We start from the raw sequence: 17,980 nt of genomic DNA on the forward strand, positions 1-17,980 counted from the left end.
AGGTCCTCCGAGGTTTCACAGTCAGCCCGTAAAAATACCCCAGCTCACCATCTCCACTTTTTTCTCTCCCCTCCGCTCCACTTACGCCGGCTCATTTCAGTGTTTCTCCAATGAACCTGCTGAAACTCTGCCTCTACAGCTTTTTAGTGGCCAAATCAACTTCCTCATCTGTAAAATAGCAATAATACCTGTCTAGCCTACTCCGCTAGAACTGAGGATAGAGTGAAGTGTGAGAGTTGCTCTACTGATATTAATTTGTATCACTGGTGGTTATTTCGGGGTCCTTTTCTCCCCTACACTTTATAATAAAAGAAACAGATGTTTCCGTTCAGAATTTCGCCTCCTTTCAATTCTCCAGCCAGCTCCGGCTGGTCCAACCTTGCTTTGAGCCTGCGCACTAGCGGCGGTCCGCCAGCCTTTGCTTTCCCAGCTTCAGCTGCCGCGCTTTGATGACGTCAATCTCCCGCGCCGAGGTACGAGCAGGGTGCGCGTGAAGAGGTGCAGGGTGTCTTCTCCCGACGCGTTCCAGTACCTGTGCGTCCCCTGACCCGACAGTATGAAGGAGACGCCACTCTCAAACTGCGAGCGCCGCTTTCTACTCCGCGCCATCGAAGAGAAAAAGGTAAACCGCGCATTTGGCGCTGCGTGAGCGCTCGGGTAGCGCGGCGGCCCGCAGCCTTCCGGCCTGGGCGCACAGACCTAGCTCTCGCAGGCCCCGGGAGCCCCTGGGGGAGCGGCCGGTGGGTTCCCCCAAGGCCCCAATATTTATTTGGCTCCGGTGGGGTCTTTTCAAGGCTCAGGTCACCCCAGCGACTGTCAGTGCTCGGGCACCTAGTTTCCACTCTCCTACGTGGAGTGGTCAGGATCACACTTATCTCCAAGTGCTTAGCCCAAGGACTGCCTAGCACAGAGGAATCAATATTTGTATTAGGAATAAAGGAATGTTGTGCTTACAGCGGCTGGATGGCAGACAAACCTATGATTATAGGAACATCAAGATCTCATTTGGAACAGATTATGGGTGCTGCATTGTGGAACTTGGAAAAACAAGGTAACAAAGTATTCAAATTAGGTATAAGCTCAATAGGGAGAAATTTGAAAGAACTTGATTGACTCAGTTTACAGAGCAGATAAGTCTGGGCAGTACTTTGTTTAGCTGCCCGAAATAAATATGTTTTCTTCAATGCAAGACTTTGGGTTTATAGTCACACTTTACATTTTTAATCATGAATATATTTTCTGTCACATGAGTATCACATAGTTCTTTCTGATCTCTGTGAATCATATATACAACCAGCAGTGATTGCACTGAATTTGTTCCTTGCATTTGTTGTCATTAAGTAGGGCCTACTTTCCTCCTTTTCCTGAGTGACATGAGAATTAGATTTTTAATATTCGTTTGGAAGTTGTGAGGATATTGGTCAGATAATGTTGGTGAACCATGCCATAAGAAAACTCTTAGAACGTCTCAAGTTTGCATGCCATCTTGTATCACTAAATATTTGTTTTAGAAAAGAGAAGAAATGGTCATTGACTCTTAAAAATCTGTGGCATAGTAAATATTGTAATAAGAGATTTTTTTTCCCTGTCATCTCTTTGGTTATGCCAATATGTGTTTTATTTCTGTATGTATTCTAGTACTGTACTTTGTAGGTAACTTCAACCTTTAATGATATATTATACTGAACATGTTATTACTCAACTTACTGTAAGACTGGAACTTAATTTTTAGATTTCCTTTTTTTTTTTAATTGGAAAGGAAATACATTTAATTAACAGATTTGTACTTTATCTTTGCAGAGTTCTTGGACAGGTTTCCTGTGAACTTGTTTCTCCAAAACTCAATAGGGCAACAGAAGGTATTCTTTTTTTTAACCTTGAACTCTCTCAGATGGCTGCCCCAGCTTTTGAACCTGGCAGGTATTTAAATCTTTTTCTTAAGCTGCTTTAGCCAGAGGAGAGCCTAACAGGGGTGAGCTATTGTTTTACTGCCTGGTGTTATATTTCATGACATTAGCCCATTCCTGTTTTCATAGGCAGTCAGATCTCTTGGTGAAGTTGAATCGCCTCTTGGAAAGATGTCTCAGAAATTCGAAGTGTATAGACACTGAATCTCTCTGTGTTGTTGCTGGTGAAAAGGTGGGGAATATGCCCAAAATTCTTAATCTTGGGATGAGTATTGTTGATTCATGGATCCCTGTATCTATACTTTCATTCTCAGAGCTTCAATTAATTCAGTTTTATTCTAGTTCACTTCACTTCACATATTCCTGAGTGCTACCCATAGAACTTTGTGTCATCTCTCTTTGGAGGGACAAAAAAATTGGTGAAAATAGCAACTTGGATTTGTATACACATTTCTTATTCAAAGAACTTGTGGTTTTTCACATATTTTCATTTATTTTCTTATGTTATTTAAGTGAGTTGATAGAAGCAGGTAATGTTTTCCTTTTTTATGGATGAAGAGCTGAAGAACTGATTAAATCCTTCATTTGGATAGGTTTATTGACTTACACAGGGCTGCATAGTGAGTCATTGGTAGTCTGACATGGGAAATATTACTCTCAATATATTGTGCTACTTGATGATATTAGAACTTTATTCTTGATTAGGGTATTTTAACCATCTTTTTGACTCCAGAAAAGTCACTTGGCCTTTCCACATTCCATACTTGAATATAATACTATTTGCATTACTTGTAAGGTTATCATAAATATTGTCAAGTAAAACCTAAGAGTTTGAGGTTTTTAAGTTAGGAGACACAATAAAAATATCATTAGGCTTGGAGTTAGGGGAATCTTAGTACTAAATGTAGAGTGGTTCTGTGTATTTACAGTATATATTTTACTATTTTCAAATGACTCATAGAAAGGTAAACTACTGGTATTTCAGGTGTTGGTCTGGCTTGACATTTTTCTAAATGTATTTTTATTGATACAATAGAAGGAATAACTGCATGTTTTAACAGCAAGAGAAAAACTTGCACACAGTGTTCCCTTTCCTTATAAATTATCTCTGGTTGTGACTCTTTAGGATTTATTTTTGTTTTGAATTCACATTCAGGTTTGGCAAATACGCGTGGACCTACATTTGTTAAATCATGATGGAAACATTATTGATGCTGCCAGCATTGCTGCAATTGTAGCCTTATGTCACTTCCGAAGGCCTGATGTCTCTGTCCAAGGAGATGAAGTAACACTGGTAAGCTCCCATGATGTGAGCCAGGCTCCTTCTTATGAATGAATGAATATCCTTGCTGCGCAGACAGCTTGTTTCTAATGAAGTCTTGTTGTAAACGGCAATTAAGTATGTTCTAAAATTTGTTCCCAAGGCAAAAAATATGGTCACAGTTACCTTTGAAATCTCTTAAATCTCCTGTATTAAAGTTTTGTCAATGAAAGCATACCCTATCCTGGTTTTTTTAGAATAGAACTCAATGACTTCTTTGGATTGAGCATTAGATAAAGTGGTTGGTTTATGCTTAGGGGGCATGTGTGAAAAATCATAATTCTCAGTATTTTCACAGTGAGATGCTTGTTCTTACTGTGTGGCAAAAACCCATCAGAAACACCTGGAAAGACTGTTAAAACATACTGCTAGTCTCCATCCTCAGAGTAGAATGGGGATAGGATGTATGAGTTTGTACTTTTGACAGAGTTCCCAGGTGATACTGATGTTGCTGGTATAAGGACCACATTTTGAAAACTAGGGACCTGTACTATTTACATTGTCCTTTCTTTTGTGCAGAGTATGTCAATTTCAATTTATATAAATTACATGCTAGAATAATCAAAGTGCACTGTGGTGATAATTTGATTCCTGAAGTTATAAAAGGAAACATCAGATGCCCAAACTCTCTTAAGATGTCATTCATGATGCTGTTTTTAGGAATTAGGCCAGAGCAGACTCTTGAAAGACTTAGAGGTGTAGACAAAGTTTTATTAACAATAGAGACATGTCCCTTTAGAGAGGGGAGGTGGTATATGGAAGTAAAAAAGAAAGTATAGAGTGATGAGTAGACAAAAAAGACATTGATTAAAAAATACTGTAGAGATATTGCTGGTGGTAAAGTGTTACAGCCATGTTGGAAGAGTTTGGCAGTTTCTTAAAAAGTTAAGTGTAAACTTATACAGCCTAGCAATTCTATATCTAAGAATGTACTCAAGGAGAATGAAAGTATACATTCACTCAAAGACTTTTATGTGAATGTTCATAGCAGCATTATTCATTACAGCCAAAAGCTGAAAATTAGCCAAATGTTCATCAACTAGTGAATGGAAAAACAAAGTGTGGTATATCCATGCAGTGGAATACTATTCAGCAGTAAAAAGGACCAAACTACCAGTGTGATGTATACTTCAAGGTGGATGGAACATGCTGAGTTGAAAGGAAGCAGATGCAAAAGACTGAAAATTGTTTGATTCCACTTACATGGAATGCCCAGAAAAGGCAGATTTATAGAGATAAAGTATGGATAGATCAGTGGTTGCTTTGGGCTGGGAGTGGGAGTGATAATCAACTGCAAACACACTTAAGGGAATTTGGGGGAGTAATGAGAATCTTTTAAAAACTGAATTGTGGTGATAGTTACTTCACTATATATTTACTAAAAAGTGAATTATTTACTAACAATTAGTGGATTTTATGTTATGTAAATTATACCTCAACAGAGCTTTTTGACAAATACATAAAGTTTTAAGGAAGATGAATGGCAGAGTCAAACAGGTAGTTGCAAAAGAAGTTATTTAGGTACTCACTGAAGATTAAAGGGATTTCATTTTTTATTTTAATATTTGATGTACAAGATGATTTTTTGTCTGTTTAGAAGTCAGTGACTGTAATTACTGAAACTTTCATTTTCAAACAGTATACACTTGAGGAGCGCGATCCTGTGCCATTGAGCATCCACCACATGCCCATTTGTGTCAGTTTTGCCTTCTTCCAGCAAGGGTAAGTCTCACCCTGGTCATGGGCTGAAATTATAAATGCAGCTAGGAGCTTTTTTGTTCCATTCAAATGTGCCGTAGGCAAACGAACAAACCCCTTGTTTAATATTAGAGCGCCTTATAGTTCTTTTCTTTCTCTGTTAAGAGCATTACTTGACAAATGCTCAGAACTGAGAGCTTTCTCAGTAGAAGTGACAAATCCTCCTTTAATGAAGAGACTTCACGTTTTCCTTTTCATGGCATACTTATACGTTTATGAGTTTACCACAGCATGGTAGTGTATCTTTCCTAGAGGTGTACAGATGTTAGGCTCTAATTTTGGAAAGTAGGCTGAGAATGACTGTGGATTAATGGAAGAGGACTTTGGAATATATTTGAGGAGCATATTATATGGAATAGTTGTAGGATAGGAGCAGGTTACAAGGCGGAATGGTTCACAAATGAGAAAAAAAATCTTGTTTTCCTTCAGCTCTCCAGCAGTTTCTTCACAACTCACTGCTAATTCCTCCAACAGAAAACCTGGAATCTTAGGTCCATGTAAGGTGCCTTTAAATGAAAGCTTGAGCCTTAAATCTCTTTAGAAACAAAGAGAGGTATAAATATTTTAGCAATTTTATGACTAAGAACTAGAGAAAAGCTTTCATCTTTCAGTCACTGTAGTATAGAATTTTATTAGAGGGAAATAGACCAGCACTGTCCTGTAGAATTATGACATGAACCATATATGTAATTTTAGTAGCCACATTAAAACGGTAAAAAGAAACAGGTAAAATTAGTTTTGATATTTTATTTTACTTGATATATCTAAAATATTTTAATATGTAATCAATATCTTAAAAATTATTCTTGAGATATTTCACATTCTTTTATTTCTACTAAGTCTTTGAAATCCAGTATTTTATACTAACAGTACATCTTAGTTTGGACTAGCCACATTTCAACGGCTCAGTAACCACATGTGATTAGAGGCTAACATTGGACACTGTGGAAATAGGCAGTGTTTTTTTGTAATGAGCCATTAGCAGAACCTGGAAGAATTTCAAAGTACAGGATATTAGGGAAACTTTAAAATTAACCAAATTAATGTTATAATAATTCTGTTGTCTCTTTTCACATTAAAGTGACTCAAATTCATAGGCTCAGACCTACACTGTGTTGACCTTATTATAATGCTATCTTTTAAAAATATCCATTAGCTTAAAATTGACAAGCACTCAGCATCAGATTTGTTCAGGTCCGTTTAACATTCATTTCAGAACATATTTATTGGTGGATCCCAATGAACGAGAAGAACGTGTAATGGATGGCTTGCTGGTGATTGCCATGAATAAACATCGAGAGATTTGTACCATCCAATCCAGTGGTGGGATAATGCTGCTAAAAGATCAAGTCAGTGCTTTGATTTGATTACTGTTCCATTAAAGATAGGTCTCTTCTTTTTAGAAGCTTTTTCGTATTTTTTAACTAAAATCCAACAGATATTTTCAATGATCGATTCTCGGATCTGTTAGAATCTGGTTTCAGTACTGTCTGTTGACTTGTGGCTACAAGGTACCCTCCTTCCTCCCTTGCTTCTCCCGTGGATGGCCCTCCAGAGTCTACCCCTCTAGATGGAGGAATACTCTTTTCCTTCCAGTGAGGAAAGAGATTTATATCCTTTCCCCCTCCCCTTCCCCTTCCTTCCCCTTCCCCTTCCCCTTCTCTGCATTGGGTCTTCGGTGCTGCGAGTGGGCTTTTCTCTAGTTGCGGTGAGCAGGGGCTACTCTTCATTGCGGTGCGCGGGCTTCTCATTGTGGTGGCTTCTCTTGTTGCGGAGCACGGGCTCTAGGCGTGCGGGCTTCAGTAGTTGTGGCTCACGGGCTCTAGAGCGCAGGCTCAGTAGTTGTGGCACACGGGCTTAGTTGCTCCGCGGCATGTGGTATCTTCCCGGAACTGGGATCCAACCTGTGTCCCCTGCATTGGCAGGCGGATTCTTAACCACCGCACCACCAGGGAAGTCCGTATATCCCTATTTTTCTTTAAAGTGTCAGAAAGTAGAAATTATGTAAAAAGATAGTTTTACTTTTGGAATTTGGGTACAGTGAGCAGAAGTTCTCAAATCCAGCTACATATAAGATTCACATGGGGACTTTTAGAAAATAGATTGCCATGTACCACATGGTGCAGCTGGTTAGGAGCACAGAGACTACTTAATTGGAACTCCAGCTCTTCCTTATACTAACTGACCTTTGGCAGATGGTTTCATATTTTTGTGCTTCAATCTCTTTATCTGTAAAATAGTAAATAATCTTAATGTCAACACCTTCTTGTTAGGAGAATATAAGGATAGATATGGATATATTGTACTGTATAGCATAAATTAAGTGTGCAGTAAATGTTAGTTTCTGTTATCATCATTGTCATTATTACCAGCATCATAACCACTGCCAGATCCCTATTTCCAGCGATTCTGATCCATTAGGTCCCTGAGGCCTGGGAATCTTTGCTTTATAAAAGCTTTCCGGGGGACACCGTGCAGCCCTGTCTTGAACAGAGCTATGGATCACTCACAGAAAGGAAATTAGTGTATCTGTGGCCTCTTCAGTGGTATCTTCTACATTGTCATAGAAAAGTTTTTGGGTCAGTTCCCTTAACAATTAAAAATAGCTCTCACATCTTGCCTTAATTTGTGTTTACAGTGTATTATTTTCATATTTGAAAAAAAAAGTAAGGCTTAAATTGCAAAGGTAGAAAAACTAATCTCATGTTTTTAGTTTTGTTAGAGAAAGCTATTTGATTTGTTGTCTTTAAATAACAGAGTTCACTTTTATAAATAGGTTTTGAGATGTAGTAAAATAGCTGGTGTGAAGGTAGCAGAAATTACAGAGCTAATACAGAAAGCTTTGGAGAACGACCAGAAAGTTAGGTAAGTTTGATTTTTTTAGAACTGAATGGTCTTGTTATAGATTTTTCTGTTGAGGATTTTTCTCGCACAAGCATAACTACAGAGTTTTTACACTCAGTCTTTCCTTATCTGTTCATCTCAGTTGAATATACTAAATGTTTTTTGAAAGTTGATTGAACTATTTATTGTATTCCAGTTTACACATAATCTGTATTAAAAAGCCACATAATATTTTTCGTTTAAAAAGTTAACATTTTCTTAGGAAAAAAAGAATCCAGTAGCTCCTGTTAACAGAAAGAATACAAACGGGTTGGTTCCCATCTCTTCTTACTGTGTGACATTAAGCAACAGCTGTCTCAGCACTTCAGTGTCTTCTGTAATATGGGAGGTTAATGCCTACCTGGTGGGGCTGGTTTGAGGATTGGAGAATAATATGCTTTAAGTACATAGCACATGCTTGGCACACGGTTTAATAAATGGTTAATTATAGTAACTTTTTATTATCTCACTTGATAGGCATAATAAATTGGTGGGGTTAAGTTAGTCAAATAGTTTCTCATCTAATATTTCTCATCTATCAAATGGATAAAATAGTTAACTTTTTTTTCCCTTCCTGTCTTCTCTCCCATCTCTCATTCCCCCTTCCCCCACAACTCCCCAAAAAAACCCACACAGGAAAGAAGGTGGAAAGTTTGGCTTTGCAGAATCTATAGCAAATCAAAGGATCACAACATTTAGAATGGAAAAGGCCCCTGTTGATACCTCCGATGTAGAGGAGAAAGCAGAAGAAATCATCTCTGAAGCTGAACCTCCTTCAGAAGTGTATCTTTACTGGGTGTTTTTGGTAAAACCAAGAAGATTCATAACACTTTGGGCATTATTAGGGCTATGTGAAGCGTGTGCATACGGAAATTTGTTTTCTGAAACACTGTACTTTGTTAGAAAAAAACATTTAAGATATAAGACAAGATAGTGATGAGTCATATTAAATTGATGGTGTAACATCTACCTTCTCTTCAGCTATCCTACCAAAACCAGAAAATTCTCTTATTTTAAGAACCAATTTACAGCATTTCATTTTCCTTTGGAAAACTGTTCTCTAATCTCACTGGCATGGTCAGACACTATACATTACACATTGTTCTTTTATTTTTTAATAAATTTATTTACTTATGTATTTATTTTTGGCTGTGTTGGGTCTTCGTTGCTGCATGTGGGCTTTCTCTAGTTGTGGCGAGCAGGGGCTACTCTCCGTTGTGGTGCACAGGCTTCTTATTGCAGTGGCTTCTCTTGCTGCGGAGCACAGGCTCTAGGCGCTCGGGCTTCAGTAGCTGTGGCTCGCGGGCTCTAGAGCGTAGGCTCAGTAGTTGTGGTGCACGGGCTTAGTTGCTCTGCTGCATGCGGGATCTTCCCGGACCGGGGCTCAAACCCATGTCCCCCTGCATTGGCAGGCGGATTCTTAACCACTGCGCCACCAGGGAAGTCCCCACATTGTTCCTGAAGTTCATTCACCAGATTTATTACTGCAACTAAAATGTTCAGAGCGAGTGTGTCTCTTGATATTTCTCACCCATTGTGTCCATAAAATCTTAACCTGAATTATACACTATTTCTTCTTCACTGTTCAGCCATCCATAGTATAGCTATTAGTAAATTTTTTCCTAATAATGTGAGGCACACTTCAATCAATCTTAAAGGAAGAAAACTTTCACTCTAATCTTTTTCTGCACTGCATCAAATAGCAGTATTTTTGTTATTCAGTTTTCTTAACTTGCTAAGTGTTTCGAAACCTGTGCTGTGGACTCCTGGAACCGCCCAAATTGGAGAGGGAATAGAAAACTCCTGGGGTGATCTCGAAGACTCTGAGAAGGAAGACGAAAATGAAGGTGGCAGTGATGAAGCTATCATTCTTGATAGTATAAAAATGGACACGGGAGAAGTCTCTAATATTGGAAGCCAAGGTATGTGATACTTTATGGCTATATGTAATATATATATATATATATATATATCCCTATTTTAGGAATCTTATTTTTATATTAGCAGTTACTTTTTTAGAGGGGCTAAATATTTTGTAATTTAAATTTCAACTAAACTGTTGAGGCTAACTGCAAGAATATGCTTATCTTTGAGGAATAGTGGTATTCTTTGGTATGTGAAGGGAGTGGCATTTTTTATTTTAAAGTTTTTTTTTTTTTCTTTTTTTGTATCTTATCCGGGCCAGTTTTAAGGGGATGAGTTTCCTAAAATCTCATTCCTGTGTGCTGTTTTTTCTTTGTATAGTTTCTAGACTCAAACATAAAAAGGCAATATCATAACATATATTAGAGTAGTGCCATCCACAGAACTTTCTGCAGTGTTAGAAATGTTGTCTCTACACTGTCCAGCATAGTAGCCACTAGCCACATGTAGCTACTGAGCAGTGAAATGTGGCTTGTGTGAAGAACTGAATTCTAAATTTTAATAAATCAAACAAGGAAGGATCTAGGAGGTAGGTTGGTGGAGAACTAAAGGATGCAGCTACTAAATCTGGCTGAGAAAATAGTGAAGGTGATACTGTTTCGGTGTGTAATGCATATACCTGCCTGCCTTCAAGGAAGGAGAATATTGCCTGTAAATATTACTAAGAACATGCTGGGGTTTTTTGTAAGGCAAAAAAAAAAAAAAAATCCCCATTAATTGGGACCCTTATTCAGCTTCCCCAGTGGTTACTTCTATTTAGTATTATTCTTCCAGACCTCGTTCCATGTATTTACTATATATTTACACCAACATAAGCTGCTTAAGAAACACAGGGACTATTTATTGATAGATGTTACTTTTTTTTTTTAAACTCCATATGCCTTTATATATTTGTGAAATTTTTCTAATAGGGAGAAAGTAATTGAAAACTCTATTTAAATATAAAGAATTAATGTAATAAGTCTCATGGGGAAAACGGGCAAAAGAATAGAAACAGACGTTTCTGTTCTTTTGCCTATTTTTTGTTTCTGTTCCTATTTGTATATGCATTCTCAAATACAAACGGCCAGGAACACATTGGCAAGGGTGTATAGGAAAATGGGTTAATATACTATTCTTGGAGTGTAAATTGAAACGTTTCTGGAGGGATCTGGCAAAAATGTCTTTCGGAAGGTATATGCCTTTTGACCTAGTAATTCTGCTTCTAGGTATTTTTCCTTCTAGTGTTGTTTATAGTAGGGAGAAATTTAAAATCTAGATCTTCAAAATTAACAAATTCAAAGAGTAGCACAAGGAATTCAGTTGGCATATTGACTTGTTTCCAAATTGGTTCTATAAGATGCTCTGTGTGTGTGTGTATAGTGTGTGTGTGTATATACACACACACACACACACACACACACACACACACACACACACACCTGTATGTAGAATTATCCCCCTCACTTCAATTCTATTAAAGAAGCACACATAAGGTTTTTCAGAGCTCCAAGGAATAACCTCAGGGAAGGGAAGAACCAAATAGTACATCTGTAAGCCTCCACCCAAAATGCTGTTTGGGCTCTCTATCTGAAACTTATATTCCTTTCTTAACATTTTCTTAAAAGATGCCCCTATAGTGCTCTCAGACAGTGAAGAAGAAGAAATGATCATTTTAGAACCAGATAAGAATCCGAAGAAAATAAGGTAACAAATTTCTGGTTTATTTCAAATGTATACATATACTCAAGACTTTTTAGAAGCTTGCTCTCTGGGTTTCTACAACCTGAGATTTATAGAATTAGGTCTGTAAAACTGCTTGGATGCCTTTCAAGGTTACAGTATTCTTCTGTCATAGTTGGCAAAAGTAAGCTCCTAGTACTAATACTGGTAAAACTTGTTAATTTACTTTGTTCACAGAACACAGACCATCAGTGCAACACAAGTAAAAGCACCAAGTAAAAAGCCAGTGAAAAAGAGAAAAAAGAAGAGAGCTGCTAATTAAAGTTCACATAGTTGTATATTTGTATATAACTATTAAAAAGGTATTTATTCAGTGCTAACAACCTTGGGTATTATTCACAAACCCATTATAGAATCTAGTTCTTTATACAGTTTTTTACATTATGCTTTAAAATAAACGTCTGGAGAACTCTTTAAAACAGGTTTTAAATAACTGTCACTTTGGTAGGTCAAATGTAGTAAAAGTTGATGAATGAAAAAGCATTTTCATAGTGTGTACAAAGACCTGAAAGAGTCTTCTTAGATTATGCCCAAGTCAGACAGTTGGCCCAGTTCCTTACGGAGGTGAATGTCATCACCTGTGTGTTGGAAGGAGAAGCCTTCCCAGTCCCCATGCTTTAATAAACCAAATTAATTTTTGAGTGAAATCCTGAAGTCAAATTTTTACCTCGAATTAAATTTGACTTACAAACCAAATTTTCCAAATCAATTTATTTCTTATTATCCTGACAGCTGGCATCATTAATACTTTTAACAAAAACCACTTAAAATTAGCCAAATATCTAAGATAGTTACATGTACAAAAGATATACAAATTAAAACCATTTAAAAAGTAATAGATACCATAATTTGTACTTGACCATAACTTCTGTATTCAGAAATGATTGTAAAATTAAAACCTAAGATAAAATCTGTACACCATATACTTTGAGTGATTTACATCCTAGAAAACAAAGGCAGTCTTTCACTGTTACACATTTAGTGTCTCTGGTGGGTTGAGGAGAGAAACACCATGATACCTGTAAGCAGGGAAAAAAAAAATCCATTTTTAGTAAACATTCATTGGGTGAAACAGATTATGGAATGAAACATATACTAGGAACTCACAAATGCTATTTCTGTCTACTTGAATTAATGGTTATAAAACCACAGTCTGGTCCCCAGCACTTGCATGCATGCCTCCCGTTCCTCTCCCCTCTTCTCCCTCAAATACAGGACAGAAGCTCAAAACACATGGCTGCTAAGAGAACAGTTGCTTAAGGAGGCTGTGCCTGATTTGTGAATCCCTTAAATAAAGTTGAAATGTCAAGGATCTCTGAACCGTACGATAGCCTGGAAAAGCAAGCTTCTTTGGTATCTACTGCTGTTAATTCTTACTTTGAGTTTTTGTACTTTTCTCTTATTGACTGTTGTGCATGCCGCGGAGCTCTGAGGTAGGTCTGGTGAAGGTCCATGAGACAAGGCTTTAGAGTTTCCAGCGTATATCCAGTCTTTTGTACTAATGATTCAGGCTGCAGGAGGGAGGACGGAACCACTGAGTTTTGTTTTTAGTAACAGACACTGAATACAAGTTAGTTAGTAGTTGGCATTAAGCTTGAGTTTTGTTAAACTTCAGTCCTAACACCTCCAACTAACATCTTCCAGTTTTCTCAAGCTCTGTTTGCTAACTTCGATCAATTTTTACTATTTTCCTTGCCAGCAGCAAGTCTTATGGCCTGAATTCTTTAAGCACACCTTTCAAATCCAAGTATTAATAGTAAGCAAGCTTTCTACCTAACAACACATGCTATTAAACAGGTAAGACAAAATGCTTTAAACAGTGTAGGTGATTGAATAGCTCTTCCAGTTCAGTACATCTAGACAACTGTCAGTTGTATAGGACAGTTATTTAACCTATCTGGCACAAGCATTTACAGCACAAGGTGGATGTGTGAGGACATCGTCATACATACCCAGCTTTGTCCCGTGACAGTGTAGAGTGCTAAATGGAAGGCTGCTGCGGCGATAACTGATGGCAAATACTTTAGATATGGGTCAGCATCTATCAAACTTAACTCTCCCAAAAACTGGAATGAAAAAGTAAATATGCTTTATGATCATAAGAGCTCTGGAATTCAAACCTCAAATCCTTACCTTCTGACCGAATATTTTGCTGTCTTTAAGACTGGCTCTGTAGCAACCATCGCCACATCTTTAAATATACCCACTACCGTGTTTTGCTTCATTCTCATCCTGTATTTTTCCTCCTTTAATAACTTTAAAAACTCTGCTGGCTACCATTTCCCAAGACTTCATCCTCATACCACTATTCCTAGTGCTTTCTCCATTTATGTTTTCTTTTGCCAATGATAGGCTTTCTTTCATACTGCAGCACTAACCTGTCCCCAGAATACTAAATCCCTTGACCAAGGCTGTATAATGAAATTAGAGCTTGCCCCTAATTGTGACCTTAGAATCTTCATTCAACAAAATGAAAAGAACTTACCATTGCTAAACTTTCAACTTTGCAGTTTGCAGACTGCTGGTGCAGAAAGTACTGGGTAAGAAACTGATTTATTGTTGGTGCAGCTAAGTCAAAAGCAAGGACTTTCAAAACTAGGTGCTCCATTCTCAGAACTTGTTTCTTGGTATAAGTGTCATCTGTAATGTATACAAATTCTGCTACTTCTGGGGGGTATATTTCTTCAAACTTTCTACAATGAAAGGAGTTTTAAGTAATCAGTCCTTTTATAAGAAAAGCAAGCTTGTTTATCCCGACTTGAAATCCCTTAAGCAGAATAAATGGAACGAATCCAAAACCAGTTGCCTGTTTCCACTGATACTTGACCATTTCTAGCCAAGACTACGTAAGTGCTAATTAAAAGCCCCAAATATTTCTCCCACTTCAGTCAAAGGAAATAAGTGAGAGACTGACTTCCCAAGATGGGAACAATGCCAGAGTTCACCAAGTAACTGAAAATGTAGGAAATTTCCTTAGAAAAATAAATAATTTACATTTTAGTTTTCATGTCTTAATGGAGAAAAGATTTTGCTTATATACCAGAAAGTACTTTAAAGTGGAAGGAACCACTCTGTAACCTAGTCCTGGTGTATTAAAATGTCACCAGTCTGTAGGTTCATTCAAGGTGCCCTGAAATCCAGATCTAGGAAAATTAATGTCCTAAATTCAAAAAGTTTCATCCACTCCACCATCCCTAAAGTAGTTGCTGACTCCCTGCCTTGTATAGTATGTTAAAATGTCACACTTTAAAAGATCACAATTTCTTCCCTACACAGAAATACTACTAATCACTTTTAACCCAACAAACCAAGTTGTACTTACGAGGCTAACAGCATAGCAGCAGTGCCCACAAGCTGAAGTTTTCCTCTCAACACAGACATTGATGAAAGAAACCTATCAATGTAGTTCACAGCCAAATGCAGGGTCTCATTCTGTAGTTTATATTCTTCTCCTACTTCAACTAACCAGTCCACGAGGATAGCCCTCATACTGTTAGTAATGTCTGGCTGTTTCTTCATGTAACCCACTTTAGGCTTACATTTAACCTGTTGAGAAGGTTACTTAGTATAGTGTTAAAACTGCAGTTAGATTATTTTACCATTAACAGATGCTGCCTATATGCTAGAAACTTAAGTATAGCATTAGAGTAATTCACTGGCAGTTAAAAAACTTAAAAACATTATCCTCTTAATTTCCTTTCACCACAGTGAACAAATAGTATAAAAAGTAGATTCAGAGAGCCTTTACCTCCATTTCCCTAAGGTATGTGTAAATGTCCTCATGGTAGTCTGGTACTTCATTAACACTCACTGGCTTTTCATCTTCCAATACAATTGACATATCCATAGTATGTGGTGACTCTGGGAGAATTCAAAAGTACAGTGAAGTTCACTTTTCATTTTCGACTTAATTTAAGAGCTAAAAGTGATTGCCCTTGTAAGGAGTCCCAAACTACCAATGTGTTTATTTCATCCAACTAAAAAGAGCTTGTTATGACAAAGTACATAGAAGATTTAACTCTGATTTTAGTACCTATGTCCACCTACTTTTGGAATGATTTTAATTAACAAGAAAAAGTACTGACAAACCATTAACAGGAAAATGAGTTTGAGGAGCAGGTATTATGTTGAAGTATCATTCATCTCCCATGACAGGAGTACACTGGTTTTGCTAGGACAAAGTTAAAATCCAAGTTTTGAGATATCTAGGATTTGTCATAAGAGAGTTTGCAAACCCCTAAGTCTAACCTATTCAAAGCACAATCCAGGCAATAACGAGAAGTAGGGCTAACAAGTGTGCTAAAGAGAAACTCAGATTTGTTATGGGCAGTTCAAACACATTAACACTAAAATCAATGGGTGATTCTTTTTTGGTAAATTTAAATTATCTTTGAAGGCAAAAAATATCATCCATTATTCTTTTTACTTCAAGGTTTGAGGTTAAAATTTATTGCAGATTTTAAATAAAAATACACCAATTATTTTATTTCCATAGGACTTCCCTGCTACACCTCTCATCCATAGAACTAAAGCTGAGATTGAATTTAGTGAGCTGTCCAGTGACTCGATAGCCTGATGGTAAAGAAGCAGCACAAACTGTAGTCAGAGTTGTCTATAGCAGCTACTCTGACTCACAGGAGGACAATGTCCCTCTCTGGTAACAGACAATCACTCAGACTGATTTTACAGAAACAGTTTTAAAGGTGGAAGAGATGTTGGCTATCTCAATATTTAAAGCTGCATTCTCAAATAGCACTCTATTTGAGAATGGTATGTACAAAGTGAGTCTTAAGAATACAACTGAAATATATTCTCCCAATCAAGCAAACATTTCCAGGGTCAGATTAAAATAAGTCTGAGATCTAATGAAATTGATGTAATTAGCCGTGTACCAGAAGGAGCACGGGATTAGGATCCTTTTGTAGGTCACTAGGTCTTGCATTAGCTGTGAGGCCTGAGATAAGTCACACCCTTTCTAAACTTGTTACATTAAACCTAACTCATAATGTAGTTAAGGATCAGGTAAGATAATGTTCTGAAAAGCAAAATTTCATTAATCCAGTCTATTCAGTAATTATGATTACATTGATTTGATAACAAATTTTCTTTAAAACTTACCAAAACTACCATCCATTGGGTAATCAAGAGGTACCAGTGGTTTTCTTGGTCCTGGTAAAGTAAGAGCTGAGTTAAAAGCCAAGACATCTTCACCTTCTGGTTTTTTAGATTCAGCTGGCCTCTTCTGAGTCTCTTCCTCTGCTGCATCCACGTGAATGGTAAACGCAGGCTGCTGGCTGTTTGCTTTCCAGGCAGGAACGGTGACATGCTCATCATTTACAGGAAGATCCTTAAGAGGTGCAACCTAAAAAATAAATAACTGGCTTTGAGCTTATTAAGTGGAATTTTGTTCTGCTTTCATCCCCTTATACTGCATTTACTCCCAATAGCTCTATCAGGAAAATTAAACTTCAGGGGGGAAAATCCAGACAAGGAAATTTGAGTAGTCGGAGAAAGGGATGTTCCAATTTGTCACAGGCATTCCTGCAAGAGTTTTAGAGTCACACTAAGTGGAATTAGGCAAAACTCATCAAGGCCACGAGATGGGCGGAGTGGCAGGCCGAAAAATGCCAAATTTAGGAGAGATGGCAAAAAAGTGGTTTACCTCTTTCGCCCCAGGGTGGAGCAACAGAGCAAATTCGGTAAGATGGCGGAATTGACCAAAAGCAAAGTATTTTTTATACCCTTTCCTAAAGCAGAGGTAATCTCTTAACCATATGGGGAGGATTTAGGAAGTCCGAGCAGCGGCTGGGGCTTAAAAGCAGAGAAAGGCGTGGAGGCGGGCAAAGACCATACTCATGTTGTAGGGCTTGGTTTGACTTCGTTATCTATAGAAAAATACTCCCAGTGGAGGAGAGCGGACAGGCAGCACAAACGCATTGTGCTGGCAGGGAGAGTAATGGGAGAAACTAATGGGAGTAATGTGGCATCCTACACTCCAGAAAACCAGGGATCAAGGGACTCCAGGTCCTGGCCTTCCGCGAAAAGGCCAGGGGATGCTTTCTCGCCACTCTCCTTTGCCGGCTAAACCCATGCAAAACTCCCGCTCGGTCCACCCTCCTGCAGATACGGCTCACTGCTTTACCCGTCGCGTCTTAGGCCTCTGCTGCGGCGCTGGTCCCCGCGAGTTCCCGGCCTTCAGTACCGCCAGCCCAGCGCGGGTCCGGGGCTGCTGGGTGGGCGCCGCCTTCTCGGGGTTGATGTTCTCCTGGTTCTCCTGGTCCTCCTGGAGCGCCGTCTGCTGCAATGTTAACAGCGCCGAGCCTGCCTCGCGGGCCGCAGGCCCGGGCGCGGAGCTGCCCAACATCACTGCTCCCGGGGGCGAGGCGGGATCAGCCTGCGGCGCCAAGCAGCGTGCACTGCGTCCCGCCGACCAGCCTAGGTACACTCCAGCCGTACCCGCCCGCCG

General features: G+C 38.5%; 2 protein-coding genes across 4 annotated transcripts; one reads left to right on the top strand and one right to left on the bottom strand.

Moving 5' to 3' along the window:
• The first annotated feature begins 468 nt into the window (after positions 1–468).
• EXOSC9 (exosome component 9) lies at positions 469–16,906 on the top strand. 3 transcript variants are annotated; one of them, XM_007172401.3, is made up of 13 exons: positions 469–622; positions 957–1,051; positions 1,801–1,920; positions 2,037–2,139; positions 3,064–3,201; positions 4,868–4,950; positions 6,203–6,335; positions 7,763–7,851; positions 8,506–8,652; positions 9,610–9,791; positions 11,400–11,478; positions 11,692–11,816; positions 12,730–16,906. In XM_007172401.3, the coding sequence occupies exons 1-12, from the start codon at positions 557–559 to the stop codon at positions 11,774–11,776; spliced, it is 1,320 nt and encodes a 439-aa protein (XP_007172463.1). In that variant the 5' UTR covers positions 469–556; the 3' UTR covers positions 11,777–11,816; positions 12,730–16,906. The 3 variants fall into 3 exon arrangements, with proteins under 3 accessions (XP_007172463.1, XP_007172464.1, XP_057402256.1); XM_007172402.2 differs by having other exon boundaries at positions 16,741–16,906; XM_057546273.1 differs by lacking the exon at positions 12,730–16,906 and having other exon boundaries at positions 11,692–12,153.
• On the bottom strand, positions 12,207–17,893 carry CCNA2 (cyclin A2). The gene is made up of 8 exons (XM_007172403.3): positions 17,657–17,893; positions 16,633–16,876; positions 15,263–15,375; positions 14,837–15,060; positions 14,000–14,207; positions 13,467–13,580; positions 12,892–13,025; positions 12,207–12,533 (listed from the first exon to the last, which is right to left on the bottom strand). The coding sequence occupies exons 1-8, from the start codon at positions 17,876–17,878 to the stop codon at positions 12,485–12,487; spliced, it is 1,308 nt and encodes a 435-aa protein (XP_007172465.1). The 5' UTR covers positions 17,879–17,893; the 3' UTR covers positions 12,207–12,484.
• Between the last annotated feature and the right edge of the window lie 87 nt (positions 17,894–17,980).

This window comes from Balaenoptera acutorostrata, chromosome 5 (assembly GCF_949987535.1).
Source record: "Balaenoptera acutorostrata chromosome 5, mBalAcu1.1, whole genome shotgun sequence".
NCBI classification, from domain to species: domain Eukaryota; kingdom Metazoa; phylum Chordata; class Mammalia; order Artiodactyla; family Balaenopteridae; genus Balaenoptera; species Balaenoptera acutorostrata.